At 30.5% G+C, this 25749-nt stretch overlaps 1 protein-coding gene across 1 annotated transcript in view; it reads right to left on the bottom strand.

Moving 5' to 3' along the window:
- The window catches only part of LOC123657614 (suppressor of lurcher protein 1-like), a 66823-nt gene that overhangs the window by 15442 nt on the left and 25632 nt on the right, over window positions 1–25749 (bottom strand). Inside the window, exons 4-10 of the mRNA XM_045593137.1 lie at window positions 14386–14615; window positions 12689–12845; window positions 12061–12120; window positions 11857–11945; window positions 9367–9486; window positions 8763–8834; window positions 4785–4971 (exon numbers count right to left, since the gene is read on the bottom strand). Of these exons, the coding sequence (XP_045449093.1) occupies window positions 4785–4971; window positions 8763–8834; window positions 9367–9486; window positions 11857–11945; window positions 12061–12120; window positions 12689–12845; window positions 14386–14615 (915 nt within the window). The remainder of the gene's footprint in view (window positions 1–4784; window positions 4972–8762; window positions 8835–9366; window positions 9487–11856; window positions 11946–12060; window positions 12121–12688; window positions 12846–14385; window positions 14616–25749) is intronic.

Raw genomic sequence — 25749 nt, 5'->3', positions numbered from 1 at the left:
TTGAAAACCTCCTCCTTTTTTGAGAGTGGCTTAAAATAATACTAGCGTTTGTAAAGTTGAAATAAATTATGGAATAAAAGCTGTCATTTTATTATTTGCTACATAATAAAACTAAACCGTCAGCAAATGTTTATATATATATTTGCAATGCGCTGTTGTGTCATGTATTTAAAAATGCTTTAAATTGTGTAGACACTACATAAAATATAAACAGTTTATGAATTATTTATTCAAATATGATTACAATTAATTCTAAGTTAATTGAAAAACAAAATGTGGTAAATCCAAAACTATTGTATTGTGGTTGGATGTTCATTTACGTCAGGAGTGTTGTATCTACAATGCTATGCTGCTACGTTGCTACGTTGCTGAATCTCCGAATTGAAACACAATTCCCCGTTAAATGTACGTGCGGTCAGTCAAACATCAATTACGTTTCGGTCCGTAGTTACTAATACAGAGCGGAAAATATGTAAATGGAAAAATAATTCTTCGGCGCATTCGCGGTTTTTATTTATTGCACTTTTATGTTTTATTTATTTTGTGGTTTCATTTTAATTTGTAAATTATTTTATAAATTTTTCGTCTGTTCTCGATGAAATATATAATTGTTTTTTGTTTGTCTAACTTCTCTTTTAAATTTAAATTTGTAAAAAGTCAGGCTTTTTACTGGTCTATCTTTATATAAATATTTAAAGGTCGCTCTCTGATTAATAAGAGGGTGACGCGAAAGCCCGTTATATGGATTCAAAGGTTTAAATCTAAGCCGATATTGAGTTTCAAAGGATAAAAATAAAATGTTCAAAATTCAACTCGTGCTCGGTGGTAATGTAAAACATTGCGAAGAAACTCTGTTTGTTTTAAGAAGTTCTAAGACATGTTTTTATTAAGCTCTGAATCTTCTAAGAAAATATATTTTTCCAGGTTCCGCATTACCTGTTTTATATTTTTTTTAATATATGAAAATTTAGTGTAAGACTGTAGGCTGTGCGTTAAAGAAATAGGCAGATTTTAGAAGACCTAATAGCTGACTACACACACTATAAATATACTTTTCTCAATGATTTTTTTTACATATTTTTTTAACTTTAACAAATTATTTTTATTACTACAATTCTTATAGTATATTTCAAATATTTTAATTACTTAAATATTAAGACTACACCTTACATTTTTTTTAATTTATTTATTTTAAGTCGCTTTTTAACAGCTAAGGTCATTAGCGACTTCAATAGTAACATTTATATAGTCTTGTACATATTTTTTATTTTTAAAAAGTTAACTGTCTGTATAAGACCATTTTCAGTTAAACAATCTTTTAAGTTATTAGGTAGGTTACATGTTGATTTATCTCTATTATAGGCCTGACAATCTACAAGAATATGTTTTACTGTTAGATCCATCCCGCATTTACATTTTGGTTTACTAATCTTTTTCATAATGTATACATGGGTCATGTTTGTGTGATTAATACGGAGCCTAGTAATAATGGTTTGATGTTTTCTATTATTAAACGATGAAGAAAACTTATCAAAAATAGAATTTCTGATCTCATATAATTTACTTGTATTGTTATTCTTCCAAAGTGTATCCCATAAAGTTTTTATTTTATATTTAATATGATTCTTGAAATCAGTCGCGTTTGCCTTAATAGAAAAATCTATTGAGTTCAAGTTTGCTGCTTTTTTAGCTTCTAAATCGGCTTTTTCGTTACCTATAATACCTATATAACTAGGGATCCAGATTATTTTAAATATATATTTTTTGTTAATTAAATTTGCCATTACTTCTTTAATTTCTAATATAAGTGGTTCTTTATTTGCTATTGTTTTGTAATGCTTGTAAACATGATTTTGAATCAGAAAAAACTATGAATCTATCTAAATTACTATTATATTGTATTATTTCTAGAGCTTTGAGAATAGCAATAGCTTCACAACTGAAAATCTTGTCGAAATTTAAAAGTTTGTAAAGCAAGGTATTATTGTGAGAGACTACGGCACATCCTGATTTGTTATTTATCACCGAACCATCTGTATAAAACTGCTTGCTTTCCTTATTTTTATAGATAATTTCATTAAATAAATTTTTATACACGGATGGTGGGGTGTTATCTTTAAAAAAAATGTGTCAGTTCTAGATTGATAGGAAATTCACAAATGTCCCACGGACCATAGGACGGTATTTTTTTTTTTTGGAAAACTGATGGAAGGCACAGATTCAATTCTTTCAAGTATTTTTCAGCTCGGATGTGTAATGGTTGTGTAAGGTTTGGGCGAATCTCGTTCACACAGCTTTAGATGAGGATTTAGTAAAATAATCATATATTGGACTGGATTGTTGGGAAATTATGTTTACGGTATATATTAATATGAGTTGTTTTCTTCTCAAATAAAGTAGCATTTCCCCTGATTCTGCCAAAATACTCATGATTGGGCTTGTCTTAAATGAACTTAATGCACCTTACATTGTTTTAATCATAACAAAAAAGTTAAATATTTCTAAATTTCTTGATATTCATTTAATGTACAACGCAGCAAAGCATTACGAAAACACACAGGAACGGGGCGGTAACATGCGCTTATTTTGGTACTGGTTTTTTTATGACTAAAAAAGAACACGGCTCAGAGATTTATGCCCATGTTCGTGAACAATAAATTTACTGCTATCACATTATTAAAATAAAACACTTATACAACATCCTACATTTTTTTTTTTATACTATAGAACAAATCGACACGAACAATTTATTCTTTAGCTCGAATTTTAGATAAGTAGGTTTTTATTAAATGTAAACTTGGCAAAATGTTGTTTTCTAATGTTTACGCGAATTTTACTCATTTAATGAAACAACTTTTTCCGAATTTTATCGCGGTTTATTATCAAAAGTTAATAATAAACCGCGATAAAATCCGAAAAAAGTTGTTTCATTAATTGGCAAAATGTGTTTTTATAAGTACTAAAAAATTGTCAAATTGCAATGAATAAATTAATTATTAAAAATACCAAATTTGAAATAAGTTTCTTAATTAATATAAAATGTATCACGTTATTCCCTTTTATAAGGCTCTATTGTAAAGTTCACTTTTATGAGTTAGCTTACTATAAAATGCTGGTGTCGAAATATTTGCTATTGTATGAGAACTTGAACTGAACACGACTCAATGATCGTCTGTATATCGATTAACGATACGATATAAAATAAGTAACAGATTTTAATATTTCAGACGACTCTCATCATCTTCCTTTCCTTCAACTTCAGTTTACTTCAATTTTTTAAAATATTTTACAAAATAAATTACAGCACGCAACAAATACTACATACAACATGGAAATATTTTGGTATTACGTAGTTGAATGAGTTCAAAAATCAAAAATTACTAAACAATCTACAGCAATATCGTAGAGCAATTATCTGTCCAGCGACAAGTAAATGAATAAAAATACGATAATCGTATAACCTCTTAATTTCTTTCTAAAGTATCTTATGTAATAAGAATATGCATAATAAGCGAGCGAAAAAAAAAATACCGATCATTGTGCCCAGAATTGAAATATGAACAACAATTGTGGTTATACTAGCTAAGAACGGATTCTGTATATGATAATATTACTTGTTACTGAACAAACCAGATAATTGTAAAATCAGCCAAATTCCCGAGCTATAAAACCTCTAATCCACCAACATATAACATAATTGTAAAATCTGTCACTTGTCTGGGCTATCACGTTAATAGAACGCAAGAATAAAGCAGGAACACACATTCATTGCAGTATTACGCGGTTACATCAGGGCTTGAATCGCACACGGCTAAGCGATCTGTGGCTATATCGGTGAACGATAAATCCTCACCGCCGCGCCAGCTGCTGTTAATTGTAGTCCGCAAAAACCGAACCAACAATTTTTATGTATCGCCGTTTATAATTGGCGTCTAATGCCGGGATTAATGTACGTGTTTTATTATGTTAATACAGTTTGTTAAGCCCGTTTAATCAAACGTTGGTTTCATGTTTGACTAATTTTGTTTTATCGGGGTAATGAAATTTATCGAACAAACAGGCAGAAAATAGAAGAAAAATGCAGCAAGTACACAAAAAAAATTGTAATGTGAAAGTTTAAACTGATAAATGTAGAATACATTTAGATTTCCTAGAAATCGTACTTTAAGATATAAAAAAACATAGTGTAGGTACGTAAATGTAATCGTCAATTTTTTATTGTATAAAGTAAGTATTCGTAGTGACTCAGTCATATTATATTGCTATGTAAATAAGAGTCAGTTGTCTCCAAATAGGAAGAAATTTGACGACTAGTATGTTTTTTTTTAAATATATATTTAAGTGAGAGTTACAAATTTATCAATGAGTTCGATGAGAAACTCATTACTTAATTTTAACTATATTTTATATTTATTCATTATTGTCAGAAACTATTAAATTTTCATACATAGAGTTGTGTGGAAAATAGACGAATTAAATTCTATTTGCTATATTAAAAATAACCTTAATGAAACTTACCGATACATTTTAAATTCTCTCTAAAACCAATATGGTAGAATTATTAGATCCAATTCAAGAATATATGTATATTGCATGCATGCATGCAATAAAAATAGATCAATTGTTTGTAGTGGAATACATACTTTTAACTACAGTAGGATACTGGACTAGGAACTACCTACCTGTTACAAATAATTCCAAAAATAAACTTAATATAAATAAAAAGTATACACAAGTTCATGTCGTAAAAAGTTAAGCATCATAGTAAAAAAAAAACAGCTCACTCAATAATGCTCCCGGTGACTCTTTGTAAGCTGAAGTCTTCGAATACTAATCTCACTCGTTCCCTGCCCCTCGCCAGGAACTCGTAATGACATTGCGTTTTCGGGGGGTAGGGGGAGGGGTAGAGAGGAGAGATCAATTTACCGCCGCTGCTCTTATCAGACCTGAATACTTGATGACAGGATGACGCTGAAACGGATTGACGGTTATAAGAGGCTTGATTAAACGTTACCTTATTTTAATATAGTAAGTAAAGTATAATTTAGAATGACATTGTTATTAATTATGAGTATTCTTAAAAAATTGTAATGACTATAGTTTACATTTTAAATTTGGAATAAGTTGCTCAGAACAAACGCTTTAGAAGTTTTGTGACAGTTTTTTTTTTTTTGACAATCTTGTTACACATCTCATTTTAATCTGTTTACTACTGTCGTTTACTAAATAAATTAAAAAAAAAAAAACAAAGCTTTAAGATTTTACATCTTTGTATTAAACAAAGTCTATATTTTTCATATAATTTTGTGATCGACAATCAATGTGTCGACATCGACGATGTGTAACCCCTTTTTATAGAATATCCAGTCATTATAAACAAATCTGATCTGGTCTAGGCATTTCACAAAGAATTTTATATATCGTTTATTGTTATAAGCCCTATTTATTCAACATCAACGAACAAAGTTCGCCTCGAATAACTTTTAACTCTTTTGGAACCATTGAAAGCTATTAAACATAACGAATGACTGAATGATAAGTTTTAAATAAATTATGTTAGTAATTTACAATAGAAACAATTATTGTAAAGGAATGAAAATATGTTTATGAGAGTTTATCAAACTATTTGGTCGAATAAAAGTTTAATAAAAAGCGTTAACAACAATTTTAACCCTTAATCGGGCAGAACCAAAAAAAATATTTTTCATGGCTTATGTATAAGTTTTTGTGTCGTGTTGGATATCAGTGTACATAAAATAGTATTTAAATTACTGAAACTGAAAAAATATGATGTTTTACGAGTGGGAAATTATTTCCCTTTACCTGTTCATGGACAACCAAAGTGGGAAATAATTTCCCTTTGCCCGATTACGTCTATAAATTTTAATAGACTAGTAATTTGCCCCGACTTTACTTTTGAATTTATTTTTGTTAATAAATGTGCACAGAATTTTTTACTGAGAGGTGAGGTGGAGTGTCAGTATGCGAATAAAGGACCAAATACTTTTTTTAACGATATATAATTAACAAAATATTTATTCACTTAAATGAAATTGCTTAAAACAATCTTGCGGGCATAATGCCACTTTGCATGTGGAGCACAAAATGTTAGTGCGTTTTTCTTTATTTTTTGTGCTGCAAAATCGACACCTTTTGTACGTAGATCCTTTTTCGGGAAGATGCACGCCCACATTTTGGAGTCGAATTTCATTCGGGACACCAAAATTTCCCCCTTTCTTATTTTTATATACCATAGAACCCCTTTTGGTGTCACTATAGTTATTGATAAGGCCTCGCGCCAACCGTAACCTATAATCCTTATGGGAGTCGCTCGTAGTTCTATGGAGAGTTGTGTACGTTATGTATGAATTTATTATGGCAGCATCAAACATGAAAAAAAATAATCTCATCCAAAATTTTCTACTTTTGCGGCTTATGGGATATGACGATCTGAAATGATCGAAACGATCGACACCTCCCATAGAGCGCGTATAATCTGCAATTGCTTTTGGACACAAGACGTCTGCTTTGGTGCCATCTTTTTGTGTTCTTTTTATAAAGACAACATCCTTTGGATTGTGTGCTGTGGTGAGCACACATACTTCTCGGGTATCCACCCATTTTATTGCAGATACCGGTGATACAGTTACTGCTGCGAATTCGTGTTTCCCTAAGCGTATATTTCTTGTCTGAGTCTTCTTGATTATGTCTGGTAGTTCCTTCCGGTTGGTACGTACTGTTCCAACTGCATAAACATGTTTCATGTATAAATCATCAAGTAAATTCACTCCAGTAAAAAAATTGTCAAACACCAATAACGTGTTTATTGGTAAGTTTTGACTAAATTTCCAAACAACATTGTATCCTAAGCCTTCATGTTCCATGTTATCACCCTTTCCAGTATACACCTCAAATTGGTAAAGATAACCAGTTTCGGCATCGCATCTAGCCCACACTTTGAATCCGCGCTTAATCGGTTTCTTCGGCATATACTGTTTTAAAGAGCATCGCCCCTTAAATTTCACCATACTTTCGTCAATGGACTGAATACTTGAGTTAGCTGTTTGTTTCTGAAAAATGTCATTTAGTTCTTCTATAAATGGTCTTAGTTTGTACAGTTTGTCATAGTTCGGGGAGTTTTTGGATGGCGCTAGAGAATTGTCATTTAAATGTAAATTTTCAGTTATTTTCTTAAACCTTTTTAGTGTAAATATTTTAGATATCTCAGGGTTATTATAAAATGGATCAGTCGACCAGTAATATTCCATATTTGGTAATGGATTAAGTCCCATCATAATTAATATACCCAAATAAGCACTCATATCATTGTCTGTTACGTCAGACCAGTTTCTGCTTGATTGTTGGTTTGCATATTTATTGGTCTGTTCGGCAATTTTTGCTATAAGATATCTCGGAAAGAAGTTGTTAAATATTTGTATAGGTTGTGTTTTGTGAGTATAAATTGACTGGGGTATAATTTTATTCGAAAAGTCTGGAATGCTATGAATATGATTATCAATTTTCCATTCACGAGGATTATTGTTGAGTCTTTCTATTCTCTCAATTCTAATAGTAGGTCTTGCAGGGGTTGGTTTATCGTTAGAAACTGGTCCTATTGGTTCATTCGGCGGAATTAAAGTTGGTGTAGCAAAGCAAAGTGGTGGAACAGAAGCTGTTATTGTTGGGTCAGTTGGTAAAAGCAAAGATGATGTAGTAAGTGGTTCTGAAGAAACAGGAGTACATTGGCTGAATGTTGAAGGCCCTTGTAAATTTTTTACGAGTGAGGATGCAGGTAGCTCCGTTTTGTTTGAAGTGTCATTTGGTACGGGATCTGAAGTTTGTTTACTAAATATTTCCTCTAAACGTCTTTCAACTAAGTCTTCTGAATTTGTGCGGTAAAATGAATCCGTTGGACTTATCAAGCAATCGCCATAAATATCGTCATCATCAGAAGTATCGATGTCCGATAAATCAGAAAGATTTTCTAATATATTTTCAAGAGCTTTATCATTAATTTTCCGTCTTTTAAAAGACATGATCTAAAACAATGGAAATCAACAATTTAAAAAAAAAAAAACGAAATTAAGTAATTGACAAAAATAAAAAAAGTCTACAAAAATAAATCCCCACTTTTTATATATATTGACGTAATATAGAGTTCAGGAGCGGACAAAGGGAACTATTTTCCCACTTACAAGAATAAATTTCAAAGTAATCAAAACCACACAAACACTGCATTTTTGCATTGAATATCATAACAACATTACATAGAATATAATAAATTAGTACATAACGAATCAAATATCTACTTACCAGAATCTTTTTTGAAGAAACTTTGCAGATTTATGTCTCCACTGTGTGAAAATCGCGCGAATTTTTCAAATGTGACGTTAATTTGATTCTGACATTGACACTTGACATTTGAAAAGCTGGGGTTGTCAATAAAATAATTCTGTAATTATCTAAGATTGTATTTGTGTAAAAAAATTAATTTGAAAGGTTGCCAATTCAAAAATATTCGGGAATTTAGCTAGATTGACAGGGTGGGAAAATAGTTCCCTTTGCCCGATTAAGGGTTAAAATCTACTCGTATTTTATCAACGTTACAGCAGTTCGATAAAAAGTATCAATTACTTTGAACGAAACTCTTTAATTAGATACGCAATTGTTTACGTAATAACGTAAGTACGTAGTAGTCTATATTTGTACGTGTAAAAATGATAAAAAGATTTCAGTGTTTCACCGATCCCTAAAGAGCTTACTTGCGGCACTGACTGCTGGCCCCAGTGCGGATGATCCATCAATTACACCTGGTTTTTTATTACTTTCACCATCTGTAATATATATAATATTTTTATGGTATCCTTTTAAACAATACTCACATACTAATGTTACTTAATAAGTACGATTATTAGCGTCGCGATAATGAAATCCATTAGGACACGTGAAATTTGAACCATAGATCATAAATACTATTAATTTAAAATTAAAATATTCCCTAAAAGTCAGATTTCAAACCCCCGACCGTCAGCTATTAGGACTACTACTTTTTAGTCTTATGCTTTCAAGCACAATTATCACATTTATTCTATTAACAAGAAAATACATAAAGAATTCAACATAACAGTAAATAATTCTCTTCTTCTTACTCTTTATTTCATTTGACGGACTCCTTTAAATTCCTTACGTTGCATATGATTTTTTTTTTGCATTTTTTTCCTAGACAACATTAGAGCTTTATTTTACTTTAACATTTTCAAATCATCCAGATTAATCCAATTGTAATAAAAAGTGCATTAAAATTGGTTGTACTAAGAAGTTGCATAAATTTTTATTTATGTACATTACAGAAAATGCTTACTAAACCTGCGCTAGAGTTATCCTCCATTACGAACTGGTAACTGGCCTTGAATCCCTGCCCATGAGTGTTTGAGTTTGCCGTGAATTGAACTAAGAGCTCTGGTCCCGTTGAAACTATTTCATATCCTAAAAAATAAACAAGTCATAACTGTAAATTAAGAAATCCTATAAAAATAAAATGTTTTGGTCCGAGAAGTTATAGAACTTTATAATTAATGTGAAGTTAGCAGTGGGTCGATAATGTAGATTCAGTTAAAATAAATACGCAAAAAACTAAACTCATGACTATTTTATATTATATACTTTTTATGGTACAAAAATATTCAACTATATAACGAGACAAAACGGAACAGTTATTACTAAATGAACTGTCCAACACTCAAAGAACTTTTCAATTCACACTCGTAGTACCTGAGATTATCGCCTTTACCCAAACGAATAGAACTTCAGATTGAAAGTATTACTGTAAGTAATACCTATACGTAATATATAATAATAATAATATATAATATGTAATACATAGACCCCACGTTGGCGCAACAGTTACAGCCATGGATTCTACCTGTTGCGCTGACGGTTGCGGGTTCGATCCCCGCACATGACAATCATTTGTATTGGCCATACAGGTGTTTGCCGTGGTCTGGGTGTTTGTGCAGTCCTTGCGGGTCTCCCCATCGTGCCTCAGAGAGCACGCTAAGCCGTCGGTCCCGGTTGTTATCATGTACACCTGATAGCGATCGTTACTCATAGTAGGTATATCCGCCAAACCGTATCGGAGCAGCGTGGTGGATTAAACTCCTGAAAGAGGCCTATGCCCGGTAGTGGGATATTACAGGCTGAAGCGTAATATATATAGGTACGTAATTCTGAGTGTAAGAAGTTGCGGTAAAAGGCCAAAGAACATAAAACTACTAATACTAATATTAGTTAGAAACTTATGTGATAAGCGAATGGAGTTCTAATTATATCGAAAACATCAGAGTCATCTCCTAAGGCTTATCGCGCAAATATATAACCCGATTTACTTAACTTTTTATATTCCAATCTAATCTTATCAGATACACGAAAGCAATATAATATATAATATATACATATTATATAAATATACACTTATATTGAGACATAGAAATACGCCGAAACAATTTCGGTGTTTTATATGATCGTTGAATGCCCATTACGAAATCAGATGTAACAATTCTGAGAACTAAGTTTAATATCGGAATAAAATCCAATAATTTCAGTTCTTTCGCTGAGAACCACTCAGTCCTTTATATTCTCAAAGTATCTCCAATGTTGTACATAGTAATTTATATTTATATATTTTATCCGTTCTCTATGCCGAAAGATACAGACAGACGGGGAAATAAAAATGCTAAAAACATTTTTATATTGTTTTCGCATAATAATATGTTCCCTTAAAATTCAACTGTTTAAATTATACACAAATGAAATCTAATAAAATTATATATATACTAACGTAATTTTTAGGTCTTTGCTATTTGTCAACATTCTTTTTTTACATAATATTACATCCAATAAGGAAGATAAAAAAAAAAACAATCCCATTCGTCGTAATTTCCCATATTTACGGAATAAACAATTATTATTATGAATTACCTAAAAAAATGAAAAGTCCTTGCAGACGACCATCCAAAAATAAACTTCAAAACTCGGAAAATGTCATAAGCGACTGTATGGTAAAACAGCAACCAAAAAAGTATAAGCACGACTAGTTACGCACCGGTACATACTTTTAACTTATTACATTTTGCTTGAAAGAAAATATTCATATAAATAGCAATACGAAGTATATAAAATCGAATCATTTTAGTCTTAAAATGGTTCAATTATACTTAATTTTCTTTAATTTGTATGTTTTAAAGCGCTTTTTTTCAAACTTTAGTACTGACTACAACGTATTACGACTAAACATTTTAAATGTACTACGGCGTAGTCAGTACTGTACCGTAGTCAGTATGTCGGAGACACGCATAGTCGTGTTCACACGTACATAGACAAATGTTCGATGTGTGACACATGTTCGAAATAGTACACAAACTCGCATGTTCGTTACTCGTATGTATCGATACATTATTATGACGTACATATGACGCACGCGTGTTCTACATCACTAGACTACACTTGCTCTGTAAAATCACACTTTGTACACGGCTTAAGGTTTGAAATATTTAATAGACCTAATTGGTTTATAGTATTAATGTCTATCATTCTACAATATCTGCATAGTATAACTGATCGAATTGCTTATAATACTTTGCAAGCGCATTCATGTTGTTTATAAAATTAGGTATACCTAGTCGTGAACATGGCAAACAAACAATGAATCGTAATGACGGGTATATTCGAATATATAAGTTTAGTATTATTGTGTGTAACAACGACAACATGAATAGTTAAAAATAATATTTTAAGATATTTTGATAATTTTCAACAAAATGTAAATTTTTATTAAAAACCAATATTAAGTCCTCTCACCTACAATTTCATTGCAAAGCATTGCAATGACCGGCGCTGTTGAAGCTTTTCCATCGAATACTTTTATAATATCGGCACGATTTAAACAACTAAAATAAGAAGAAAAATCACATTAAAAAACATATATTATCTTATCATCCAAACATATATCACAAAATCTTAATCTATTTTATCTGTATAGAAAAATATGTAAATAGGTAATACCTTTCGTCGCCTTTCTGTAAATATGATTCTTCGAAAATCAGTTTTACTAATTCATGTTTTCTGAAAAAAACACAAACACACTTTTTTAAACACATAAAATACAAATATAAGCATTAAAGTGACAATAAACAAACGTAAATATATAAATAAAACCTAACAAACCTTTATATGGCCCTAAAAACCTTTTAAATGAAATAAAAATAAAGGTTTTAATAATTTAATTTTTTACAATTGTATAATAATTTCATTCATCATAATCCAACGAAAATTCTAAAATTAGACAACAAAACGTATTGTGAGATAAATCTAGTTTATAAATTAAGTGAGCGCGGCTGATGTGTCCAATTTAGTGGCGGACTGTAATTCTGACCGAACGTTATAAACGTGCAAATTAATGCGAGCTTCAATTTGTTTATTTACATAAATAAACGAAAATTCGAGTTCGTGTCACCCGTTCTATTTACAATTTTAATTATAAATAAATAGAACGGTATCCCTCTTATTTAGATCTATTATACATTTTGTTTAGCTAATTTTACTCTCTAAGTAATAAAAATTTAATAAAACTTAAAATCGTTATTGTACTTTATGTAAATAAGATCTCAAATAACGTAGTTCACTTTTTTACCTTGCGTTAAAATGATAGCTGCACCTCACATTACTAGGGTAACTTGAAGGATACCTAGGACTGTAGAGTCGCCCGTGAGCTGGTTTATTTGTTTGTGAAGTAAATACATAGTCACACAGTGTTTCAGCGACCTTAACACCGTCAGTCTCGAAATTACCTTAAAAATAAATTACTAAATCAGATGATAAATATTTCAAATTGTGATTTTGATGACCTTTAATACTTATTATATATATTTAAATACCCAGCAGAGGGATGTTATAAGTTGAATCAATAAATTCGTGTTTGATAATATTTTTGTAAATCTTCACATCTTTTATACCTAATCATACAAATGATAAAAACAATGCACTCATTTATACCTAACTAATCTTACCTGCATAAAAATGTTAATTTGAAATTAATAATTTCCACCTTGAACAAATAACATTTATAAGAAAGATTCGAAATGAGCCATAGTTATTTATACCATTTATTATACAAATTACTTCATTCATCATGTCAAGTTAAATAATTCCTTTCAACCTCGAAGATGCTAGATTGATTTATTCGACATTATACAACATTTGACTTATTGCGTTCAAGTTTTTATTGATTTTCCATGTACTTGGATACAGCAATAAGGAGTAATACAAGTAGTTTTGAATATTTTACATGTATATGCAACATTATAATGTGTGTTATATACATTATAGTTTTCAGATGTGTTCAGTAAACTTTCCTGCAATTAAAATCCTACTAAGTAACTTTATAAAATGCATTCTAAAATCTAGAATTTTATAGTTTTTGATATTCTAACTGATCTCAAGCCAAGCACGTGCTATGGCGCATTCGGTGTGGGAAGAACTTTTTTTATTTTATTATTACAGCCTATACAGTCCACTGCTGGACATAGGCCTCCACAAGTTTACGCCAAAAATAACGTGAACTCATGTGTTTTGCCCATAGTCACCACGCTGGGCAGGCGGGTTGGTGACCGCAGTACTGGCTTTGTCGCACCGAAGACGCTGCTGCCCGTCTTCGGCCTGTGTATTTCAAAGCCAGCAGTTGGATGGTTATCCCGCCATCGGTCGGCTTCTTAAGTTCCAAGATGGTTGTGGAACCTTGTTATCCCTTAGTCGCCTCTTACGACACCCACGGGAAGAGAGGGGGTGGCTAAATTCTTTAGTGCCGTAGCCACACAGCACAGCACAGGAAGAACTTAAGTATCGAGGATTCTCGGACATTAAATCAAGTTTGCTTTGGCGACGTCGTGGCGTCAAAACTTATGATATTTACGTATTCCGTTTGTGTTTGTCACACTTGTGTATTGAGTTTGAATTTTTAGAAATGTCAGCATCGACATTTGTTGAAAGATATCGGAGATATACCAATTTTCATGCTTCAGTGAAACGTGAAGAGTTGCTTAAAAATATTGCGACTTTTTATACAAAATATCACATAATTTCGTACATTTATTTTACTCCGATTCACAGGTAGTGAAGTAAAATTGAATAAAAATATCATAATCGTAGTATTTTATGCAACCATCAATATTTCAAAACTGTTATGTCGTAATAAATATAAAAAGACTTTTATTATTTTTATACAGTTTATGAAAGTTTAATATAAGTAAGTATAAAGTAACGTTTATTCTCCAATTTATTTTTACACAAAATATATGCAAATCGTTAGTTCAATACAAAATTATTACTTACGTCTATCTATAAACCTGTATGTTCCGATAAAGCCTGTTGCATTTGAAGCCTTTTCACCACTCTGCATTTCCAATACCATTAAGGGTCCATGAGAATACAATGCTGGCGGTGCATCAGCTCTGTTCCCGCATAAAATCCTTGACCACGCGGAGTATTCGTTGATACCAGGTGGACCAGGGCCGTGAGTGCCCCCTTCGGAGTACACCTTGAGGAAATCTCCATTAGTACATCTAGAAGAAAAAATATAGATGTCATGAAAAAAATGTAAAAATTGTTTTAAATTTTTTCAAAACTGTCTTAAATTGTTATTCGCTTACTGTCTAATGTCTCTTTATTTATTTATTTTTTTTCAGCTCTTTCACTGTGACCAGTACTGATTTTACTTTGATACTTGTTGACTTTTTTAGTAATTATTATCATTGTCAACAAATTTCTGAGTATAGAGATCGTTCAAATTACATTCGCACGCGACGCAGTGTACTTATACCTCTAACAATCAACTTTGAGGCAAGTAAAGTGATATCGTAGATCGTAAAACATGTTTCAGAATCACTTGATTGAGTGAATATACTCTATAAAAAACAAGGTCTGCTGGAACACATTGTTTTGACAGTGAAAAACCTTTACTTTAATACATTTACATACGCAAGAACTCATAAACACAACTATACACATAAGATTCAATAATTTTAAATGAAAAGAATATCGTCATAGCTTTACTCATATAATGTATAATCATAACATTATATGAGTAACATTTACCTTAAAATATTCTAACATAAAACGGAAGACACTCGACGCACACATTCGTTACGAGACCCCGCACTTTGTTGGAAGTTTTCTAACAGAAATTTGTGATAATAGATATGCGGTGAGGCTAATGGCGTATCCTTGCAAATGCAGATGATGGATCATCTATTCTACCACAAAACGGAACTAATTAAACGTGCTTAATGTGTTCATGTGTTGTGGTAAGTTAGCGAATGTAACCAAATATGATAGTAATTTTAAATTCCATCTTTTTTATCCAATATTAAAAATCTCATTTTACGGTGCTTGTGGTGGCATTCCTCCGAAACGGCACGACCGATTTTTATAATTTTTTGTTTATATTTGGTACGTATGAGAATAGGCCGTAAATATATTTCATTAAGTTAGGTGATTAAGGTGTCGGTATCCAAAAGGCAGAATAACGTTTTGCCTGGTCAGCTAGTTTATCCATAAAATTTCTTCTTTTGATATTTCTGGACACTCATACTTAATTATATTAGTAAGTCAGTCTAAATTATTATAACTAAACTCCTAAAATGGTTTTATTAAAATTGAAATTGAGATAATTTGAACAATGAGAACCGACAAAGGATACTAAACAAACTAATTTGTAAGGGAACAAAATTAGAATTTATCACTAATTATAATTAGTTTTACAACTTTGAAAATTATAGTCAAGCATTACATTTTATAATATTAATTTTATTTATGTTTAGAATAATTAAATACAATATTGCTAAATTAATAAGTAAATCTACAAAGAATGTGCCATTCGACACACGACTGGGTATTACTCCCTAACAACGATTACCTTGACATTTTAAATAGAAGTATTTTGTTAAACAAATCAAATTAGGTACTGAAATAATAAAACTATAGTATTAAAACCTAAAATTGACCGCTCCAGCGGGGATCGAACCCGCATTTGCGACTGACCGGTGCTCTAGCCAATTAAGCTATGGAACGATGTACTCGCTAGATCGAAATTTTTGATAGGATGATTTTATATTCGGTCTAAGCGACCGTGGTCGACACGGTGAGTCGGAGATACAGGTTCGATCCCCGCTGGAACGGTCAATTTTTGATATGATATTAAAAAATATTTAGAATTTCCTAATGTGTGAGTAACACAAATAAAATCGTACAAACTCAAATTGACGCTAGCTTTTCGTATCGGTATAGTAAATGCATAAACATGTATAAGAGCTGATAAACGTCAATCTCATTGACAGCGTCACTTTACTTAACATTTCACTCCCTATATTGTTTTATACCGCGGACCTCATCTTGTTTCCTAAGAAGTAAACTTAATCTCCGAAAGGTATGTTTGACTGTACTATGTGTGTGTTGACTGTGTATGATCTTACTAAAATCAGAGCTAAACTTTCTCATAAATAAAACGGAAAAACGTTTAGAAGACCGGTTCCTTTAAAGTCTCCTCTTGAATAACGACGACATTCACGATTCAACTATCACCTAAGATAAGCTATGTTTTAAAGATGCTTTCCTCGTGAAAAATAAGTCTCAGAAAGTCTTAGATGGGATGAGGCTTTACGACCGTCGTCACTTTTGACCCCTCTCTTTATACCTCAAGTCGCGGCTGTGAGATTTATTCTAAGGTAGGGATTAACTGTTATAAACTAATAAAAATATTAATGTCAATTGAAATCAAATAGAAAAAAGATTAGAATTCATTGATTACTTACATAGGGTTTTATCATTAAAAATATCCAATAGAAAACGAAGACTTAACGATGTGTGGCAATGTTTTTACATTGGTTAAATCATGTATTGACGATTTAAAAAAAATGAGTGTGCTTTAGATCACATGACTGAAATAAAACTTCTGCACAATAGAATGCACTGTGTCGTAGATATACGAAAGGTGACTATGAGAGAAAGAGAGAAAGAAAATGTGCTCGCACCTTTCTTTCTTGCTCCGTTCGCCTCACCCGATCAAACTTTGCGTAACGCTCTCGTCACGCATTCACCAACTTACTACTCAAGTCAAGCGTGCGTAAGCTCAGCAATATTTACATTTGGAGGAAGCTTCGATAATGAGAAAATAATAAATAATTTTGTTGTTCAGTGGTGACTCAAAAGTGCTCTTGAAAACTGCTCGAATAAACATTTTTTTTATTTATTTGAATTGCTTTAATTTGATTGATTTTTAGAATTAAATTAGTGATTTCATATATAAATTATAGGAAATATTTCAATTTTTTTCCTTTATAGAAATCGAACATATTCTAATGTATAAAATATTGCTAACATAAAACTGACTTTTTGTCAACAGTTTAATAATAGGTCGTGGAAAGTCTTTTCGTATTTTCTTTGATACCATGAAAAGGTGACATTTGAAAACGAAATTAAAAAGTAAAAAAAGCCCACCACATTTCATGTATTTCATATATTTCGTTTCCCGCCACTTTTCATTTCCACCAAAATAACATCAAGAGAGAAATGTCAAGAAGATGTTCCAAAATTTCTACAGCAACGGAATCTTGTCATTACTTATAAGATAGTGGCAAATTATCAAACAAAAAGGTACATATTATAATTAATATAAATAAGTTTTGTAAAACCTTACCTTTAAATTCAATATAAAATACGAAAAAACTTTTTTAACCGACCTAATATACAGATATCGTGGCGTGCAATAAAAGTTGAACGTGAACAAAGCACCAGAATCCTCTCGTCCGTCTATAATTTGTTCGAACAAGCTCGTTTCGAAACTTCGAACACCTACACTATACGTGGCATGTTTTCTAAAAATGAAATATAGCGTGCACTTCTTTCAATTTGCAAGCCTTGTCAAAATTTGTTTTAAATTTTTAAATTATTCGCAACTGGTTGAGTTAACGAAATTCAATATAGTTCCATATATAAGGAAATTCAATATAGTTCCATATATAAGGAAATTCAATATAGTTCCATATTTACACCTACATACTACTGCTTCGTTTAGGTCATATAGAATCATACGGTCTTCTGAATAGTCCAAATAAATCGCAAGTGACTATTATTGGTAACTCATATCCAAAATTATATCCCTCAACTTACTTCCCGTCTTGTTCAATTCTGTCGCACTAACAAACACTAACAGGAAGAGGTGAATTCATCGTGTTATTAAAGACCTGGGGTTATAATTTGACAATACTTTTACCTGGGCGCCTCAAATTGCGGAGATGAGTCGAAAGGTCTTTGCAACCATAAGTTCGCTAAAAGGTTGGATTACTTTCTCCTCTTTAAAACCAAACTTGCTTTTACTTATTAGATTATGCCGACATTGTTTATATTGATTTTTCTGAATAATTGTTGAAAAAGTTGGAACGATTACAAAGCCTTATCATCATTATGTATTCGCTTTATATTCAGGTTGCGCAAATTTGACCATATATCTCAACATCGTAAATAGTTGAAATGGCTACCGGTTACACAGTAACGAAATATGCATTCTCTTTCTGTCCTGTATAATATCCTTTATCAACCCCACACATCCCATTTATCTTAAAGGGAGAAGTTTAACTTGTTAGAACATCACACAGAATGTAATTTGCGTTCGCTCAGTAATAACTTGCTTTTATTGACTTTTTGTCGCTCAAATGCGTATAGTAATTCCTTCACTACACTGTTAAAAATTTCTTTGGTAAACTTACTAAAAATGTGTGGGAAGTTTTAACGCAAAACAATTTAGTAAATTTACTAAACAGAATGCTTCAACTCAATTTGAGAAAATTACAAAATGTTTTTGGAAATTTACCAAGCAGTTCCAGAAGATTTAAATAGTAATTTTATCATACAGTTTTGTAATTTTACTCAAGAATGCTGTTTTGTAACTATACTACTTAATTCACTTGAATTGAGTTTGATAAAATTGCAAAATATTTTTGGAGATTTACCAAGCGGTTACAGAAAATTTGATTAGTAATTTTACTATACAGTTTTGTAATTTTATTCAATAATTGATCATAAAAATGTTTAGTAAATTTACTACGCAGTTTCGTAACTACACCAACCAATTCATTTGAATTGGGTTTGATAAAATTACAAAATATTTTTGAAAATTTGTCAAGCAGTTACAGAAAATTTGATTAGTAATTTTACTATACAATTTTGTAATTTTAATCAATAATTGATCATAAAAATGTTTAGTAAATTTACTACGCAGTTTCGTAACTATACCAACCAATTCATTTGAATTGGGTTTGATAAAATTACAAAATATTTTCGGAAATTTACCAAGCAGTTACAGAAAATTTGATTGGTAATTTTACTATACAGTTTTGTAATTTTAATCAATAATTGATCATAAAAATGTTTAGTAAATTTACTATGTAGCTTTCTTATTGTACTGTACAATTGATTTCAATTGAGATTTTTAAAACTAGAGACATCTGATGTTATTTTACCAACTTATTATTGTTGCTGTTATTTTATTTTTGATACTTCCTAATATCCTGGAAGTCGTTAATTTAAATAATTTAAACGTTAAAAATATAGGACTTAATTGATTAATTTAAAATTAAAATATAAATAAAAATTATTACATATTGTTTACGTTAATAAAACCATTTATTGAGGAAATAAAATAGTAATACTAATAGCAGCATAAAATAATATTGATACTTTACAAAGTATCATAAACAATTTACGCCAAAATGATGAAAACTCGACTTTCGAAAAACGGGGTAAAACCAATAACTTCCCGATTTTTAAAAAAAATTTTAATTTTTTTAGAGGGAAGTTAAAAATGCTTTATTAATCATAACTTTACTATATATAATTTTCAAATCAAAATTTTACATATAAATATGATATAAAAATATTGATAAATTTTTAATAATTTCAATAATATGTAAATAAACATTTTTTTTTGTAATCTTTCAAGAAACTATGGTAAACCGAAATACTAACAATTTTGGTTCATCTAAAAAAGTAGTTACCCTATTATACTGTTAATTATACAAAACACTGTATAATTTTACAGTCAAAATAATAAAATTAATGAGAAGATTATTGAATTTCCAATGAATTCATTAGAATTCGAATTTAACTATTGTTTCACAATCTTACTAGACCACAGATTAAATTAAAATACGCACAATGTTTGTAAATTTACGAAGCTTGGAAACGAAAGTCGACAGCGTGTTTAGTAAAATTAAACAAGGCTAAAGAAAAATAGTATTTTTTAGTAATTTTACAATACATTGTGTAATTTTACAATAAGAATAGTAAAAATACCAAAAAAATTTTTTGAATTTTCAATAATTCCATTGTAGTTTCAATTACAATATTGTTTTGTAAATTTACAACAAAAGTAGGAATTCAAAACACAAATAATGTTTGTAAATTTAAGGTGCTTGGTATCGAAAATTGATAACCTGTTTAGTAAAATTACACATGGCTACAGACAAGTAGTATTTTTTAGTAATTTTACAATACATTGTGTAATTTTACAATAAGAATAGTAAAAATACCAAAAAAATTTTTTGAATTTTCAATAATTCCATTGTAGTTTCAATTACAATATTGTTTTGTAAATTTACAACAAAAGTAGGAATTCAAAACACAAATAATGTTTGTAAATTTAAGGTGCTTGGTATCGAAAATTGATAACCTGTTTAGTAAAATTACACATGGCTACAGACAAGTAGTATTTTTTAGTAATTTTACAATACATTGTGTAATTTTACAATAAGAATAGTAAAAATACCAAAAAAATTTTTTGAATTTTCAATACTTTGATTGTAGTTTAAATTACAATATTGTTTTGTAAATTTACAACAAAATTAGTAATTCAAAACACAAACAATGTTAGTAAATTTAAGGAGCTTGGTATCGAAAATTGATAACCTGTTTAGTAAAATTATACATGGCAACAGACAAATAGTATTTTTTAGTAATTTTACAATGTATTGTGTAATTTTACAGTTCAAATTGTAAAAATAATAACAAAATTTGTAAATTTCTAAACACTTCACAGTAATTCGAATTATAAAATATTTGGTGATTTTACAAAAAAATATAGTATCTCAAATTACTAAAAATTTTGGTAAATCTTCAAAGTTTGTTATTAAAATTTAATAAACTGTTCCGTGAAATTACAATACAAGTAAGATTTATACTCTAAGATTGTAAAATTAAAGCGCATCTTAGCAAATTTTCTCATATGTCTTGGAAAATTACTCAAAATGTGTTATAATTTGAATTCATACACACTGATTAGTAATTTAGCCATCTCATGTTGAGTAAAAAAATGATAATTTTACAAAAAATTTTTACAGTGTACTTAAGTGACCAATCTTTTGAATACTCTGCATAATATCAAATTTAATAGATGTCAGCAAATATTTTTAAGAATCGTTTGCACAAATATCTATCTATCTATCCCTTACATTGTCTTAACGTGTGATCTATTATGTATGTGGTGTATTTATGTATGTATGTATGTATGTATGCATTTATACATGTATGTATGTACGTCTGTATGAATGTATGTGTATATCGTTTCATATATGAATGTTATATTATGTAACTATATTTAGTATTTCGAATTGATTTCCGTATCTGTAATAAGCTTGTTTTGTTGTTTGCGCGTTCTTCCCGGCACTTTTTCTTAAATTATTATCATTAAAGGTTGCCTTTGCATACAATACATGCCATGTTTGAACCTAATGGTTATTAATTCAAAACACATCAAAGCTTCAAAAGACTTCGCTTGTACATTCAATTAATCAATATACGATCAATATATTACGATTTAATAATAATTAAATCGTACTTATTATATTTTTGTATTTTTTTTAAACCATGTTTATGTAGTATAAAAATTAAATCACTAATATAGTACCCGACTAGAAAAAAAGGTCAGGCTCAACCAGATCATTTATCTTGACCGGATTAGGATAGAATGAGGCATGCCAGATCCGGCAAGCTCTATCGGGACCTGATCTGGTCCAGATAAGGATAGCCTGATGTAAAATATAATCAAGTATGGTAAGGCATACTGGATAAGGACCCGGTCCGGTCCAGATCAGGATAGTCTGATGTAAAATATAATCAAGTATGGTAAGGCATACTGGATAAGGACCCGGTCCGGTCCAGATCGGAATAGTCTGATGTAAAATATAATCAAGTATAGTAAGGCATACTGGATCAGGACCCGGGCCGGTCCAGATCAGGATAGCCTGAAAGAAATTACGCGAACTGAGCTTGAATCGCGCTATCAATGTTTTTAAGCGCACTTAATATATATACAGTTATCAGGACAGTCTAGCAGGGAGTCCATTTCTACACAGTGGAGCAGTCGTAAGTAATAGGAAATAGTTAATTAGTAGTTAATTATTAGAAGTTAATAAATAAAATTTAATTAATAATAATAATTAATTAATAACCTAAAAATAAATAAAAATAATTAATATTTAAAGTAAAAACATAAATAAATAATACATTGCAAAAATAAACGGAAATAAATATCATATTAATTATGTTAAGTAGCATATTTATAATATCAATTCGCTTTTTTTTTGTTAAACAATTTTTTCAAGAATATTATAATATATATATACATTCGTGTTTTTTAAAAGGAACGGACCGAACCGGCTGATCAGGATGAGATGAGATTTCCTGATCTGGACCCGATCAGGTAATCTCATCTCATCCTGATCAGGTCCAGATAAATCTTCTGCGTTACATACCTTATCCGGTCCAGATCACGTATGCTTGGTCCGGTCCTTCTAAGGAACACGAAAAATTTTTTACTCTGGTAATTTAACGAGTATATAATTTGAAATCATTTCACACTTAAAATAAAAAAGATTAAACAATTTTAATGTAAAACCTTCATTTGACACAACGACCACAAAAGTTTATTTTATAAATTACTGACGGTAAGGTTCGATTCGGAAAACCGCCTATTAATTAGTTATTCTACCACAAAACAGAATTGTCTACTATTGTTGTTTTACAATTTAATCAACAAATAAACAAAAAATATATAAAAAGAGAGTTCATGCGAAATATAATTATTAAAAGTAAATAGGAAAATGAAAAATATTAGATGGTTCTAGACTAACGTGAGAAAATTCCAAAAAATAGTAACCAAGTGACGTGCTATTTGAGCTAGGAAAAGCGAACAAAACTTGATTAGTTCAAAAGTTCAGCATTTTTACGGCTACTCGGTCTTGATTTATGCGATACACAAAAGTGTAAAAATTTCACGTCCAAGCTACTTAAAACGAACTCAGAAGCACTTCCATTTAGATGTAGTCTGAATTTTTATTATGATTAGTTTTTTTAGTTTTATATAAAGTTTAATTAGTTTTTATATTAAATTAAAATTTCAATTTCAAAGAAAAAAATCAATGGACCAAGATACGCCATAACTACCTGGCTCATTTATGTATTGCTAGGCAAATTTAGGTCAAAGAATCATTAAATAAAAAATATGTGAGCTAGAAACTATCATATTTATACTTGTAACATATACTGCATGTATACGTGTATTTTTTTTGCCAGAAAAAGCCTGTCCGCTGAACATTGACACATCGTTTATGATAAGAAGCACATTATTGTAAGGGACGGCGTCTTACAGTGTCAATTTATATAATGCCAAGTAATATATTAACTCTTATATCCTCTTCTTATAGCTTATACAGACGGTAAGAAAATACATATAGTTTAAAAATAAAATCTCAAATGTTTGAAAATTTAAAACTAATTAAACTCGTATTCAAAGAATAAGGTAGAAGTAATTTGCACAATAATGTCCGATGCTGAATACCAGAGCCAAGAGAATACCATACCGCATTTTAGGACTCATTAAATTAACTACAGAAAAGAAAAACTTTTTCGAAACAATCCGTAGTACACCGGAGAAATAAAAGCAGTGAAACCTCGGCAAGTTGCTTGTGTCCTCTCGTCCTGCAATAATTTCCCGGTACAGGCGTACTGCGACACTGCAAATACCTATTTCGTATTTAGAAATTAGTGCTTCGTATTTCCCGGAGAAAATCTAAGAAACGATTACAATTCGTGTCGGTATTTCACATGAACGTTATCGCGATTACAAACTGTTGCTGTGAATTGTTTCAACTTCCTTTACTTAACTGAAATCCATCAATTAACATTCCTATGGGGAATGACTTGACGTTGCTTAGTAAGATTGATTGTAATTGTAAATAGTTTTTGCTTAATCGGTTATCATACCAATGTTTTGATTATTAAGTGTTTCTTTCTATAAACTCAGAAAATGGGTTTTATTTATATCGATCAACAAAAAATATACTTAGTACACATATGGTCGACTGTTCCTAGGTAGGCCACTTGATGTATGTAAAATGGTGACAGCCGATCGACGAACAAATTCTTACCATATTTCTAAATAAATACATTCGATCATCATTTACGACTTCAGAGCGAGAAACCATTGGCAGGTCTGTACCAACTGTGTCAGTCAAATGTGGTGTAAGTTAATATTTATCAGTTAAAAAAAATGGTTATTCACCAAAATGATTTTTAGAAAAAAACTTACTGATTACGTTGTTATTTGACTTGTTATTGTTCGATAATCACAGCATCTAATCAACTTATAAGTAAGTCCGTATTCTGCAAGGGCTCTTAAAGTTGGGTTACTTTACCAAAACATTATTACAAGAACGAAACATTTTATACTTTTCTCGTCATCATGTTTAGGCTTTTCAAAACAAGGTGTTCGAAAACAATGCTATCTTACGGTTTATCAGAAATAGCAATAAAATAAACTGTGAAACTTAGAGAGATATAAAATAAAATATAACTGGCGTATAAAAATAAATATTTGATCTCAAGTGTAACAAATCATCGTAAAAATAAAAAATTGAAATACGAATTTTCTTACTAAACAATTAGCGTAGCCTTAAAACAACATTGAGAGTAATTTTAAAACATTTCTTTTGTGAAAACCTTGACGAGTTTGAAATATATATATAAAATAATTTTATCGTAGCGAATAAGGTATGATGCGGGCGGGTATATCTTGAAATGACTATTTTTGGTATCTTTCGATGAGATTTCGTATTTACTTATATATTTTTTGCGTTTGTAACAGTAATGTTGAAAATAAACAATAATATAATATATACTGCTGCTACTGTATCGTGTCCAGGTACCCAAAGGTTATCTGGAAGAAATCGCTATTTAGCGATAAGATCGCCTTTGTACATCTTGTATTGTATCTTTCTTTATATGTATCTGTATTTCAGTGTACATTAAGAATAAATAAATAAATAAATTTGATATTGATATATATTAAAAAAGACACCAGATGAAACGGAAAAAAATTTTTAACCGACTGCTAAGAAGAAGGGCATTCTGTTCACACTGAATATTTTTTAAACACTCCGGGATTATCATAATAAAACATAATATGTAACAGTTTGGAAAAAAGTACAAAGTCCAATTCCAAACACAGCATAAAGGCAAAATAAATATCAATCTACGTCAACGTCACTGGCATTTCATCCCAAATATGGTCATAGCCCCGTGTAAACACTTTTTCGTACCGGTTCGATTTCTTCCTGCCTTTGGTCTTTCAGGCTTGATTTGAGACCT

This window comes from Melitaea cinxia, chromosome 11 (assembly GCF_905220565.1).
Source record: "Melitaea cinxia chromosome 11, ilMelCinx1.1, whole genome shotgun sequence".
In the NCBI taxonomy this organism is placed as follows: domain Eukaryota; kingdom Metazoa; phylum Arthropoda; class Insecta; order Lepidoptera; family Nymphalidae; genus Melitaea; species Melitaea cinxia.
Note: the sequence above shows the minus strand (reverse complement) of the source record. Positions and strands in the feature narration are given on the sequence as shown.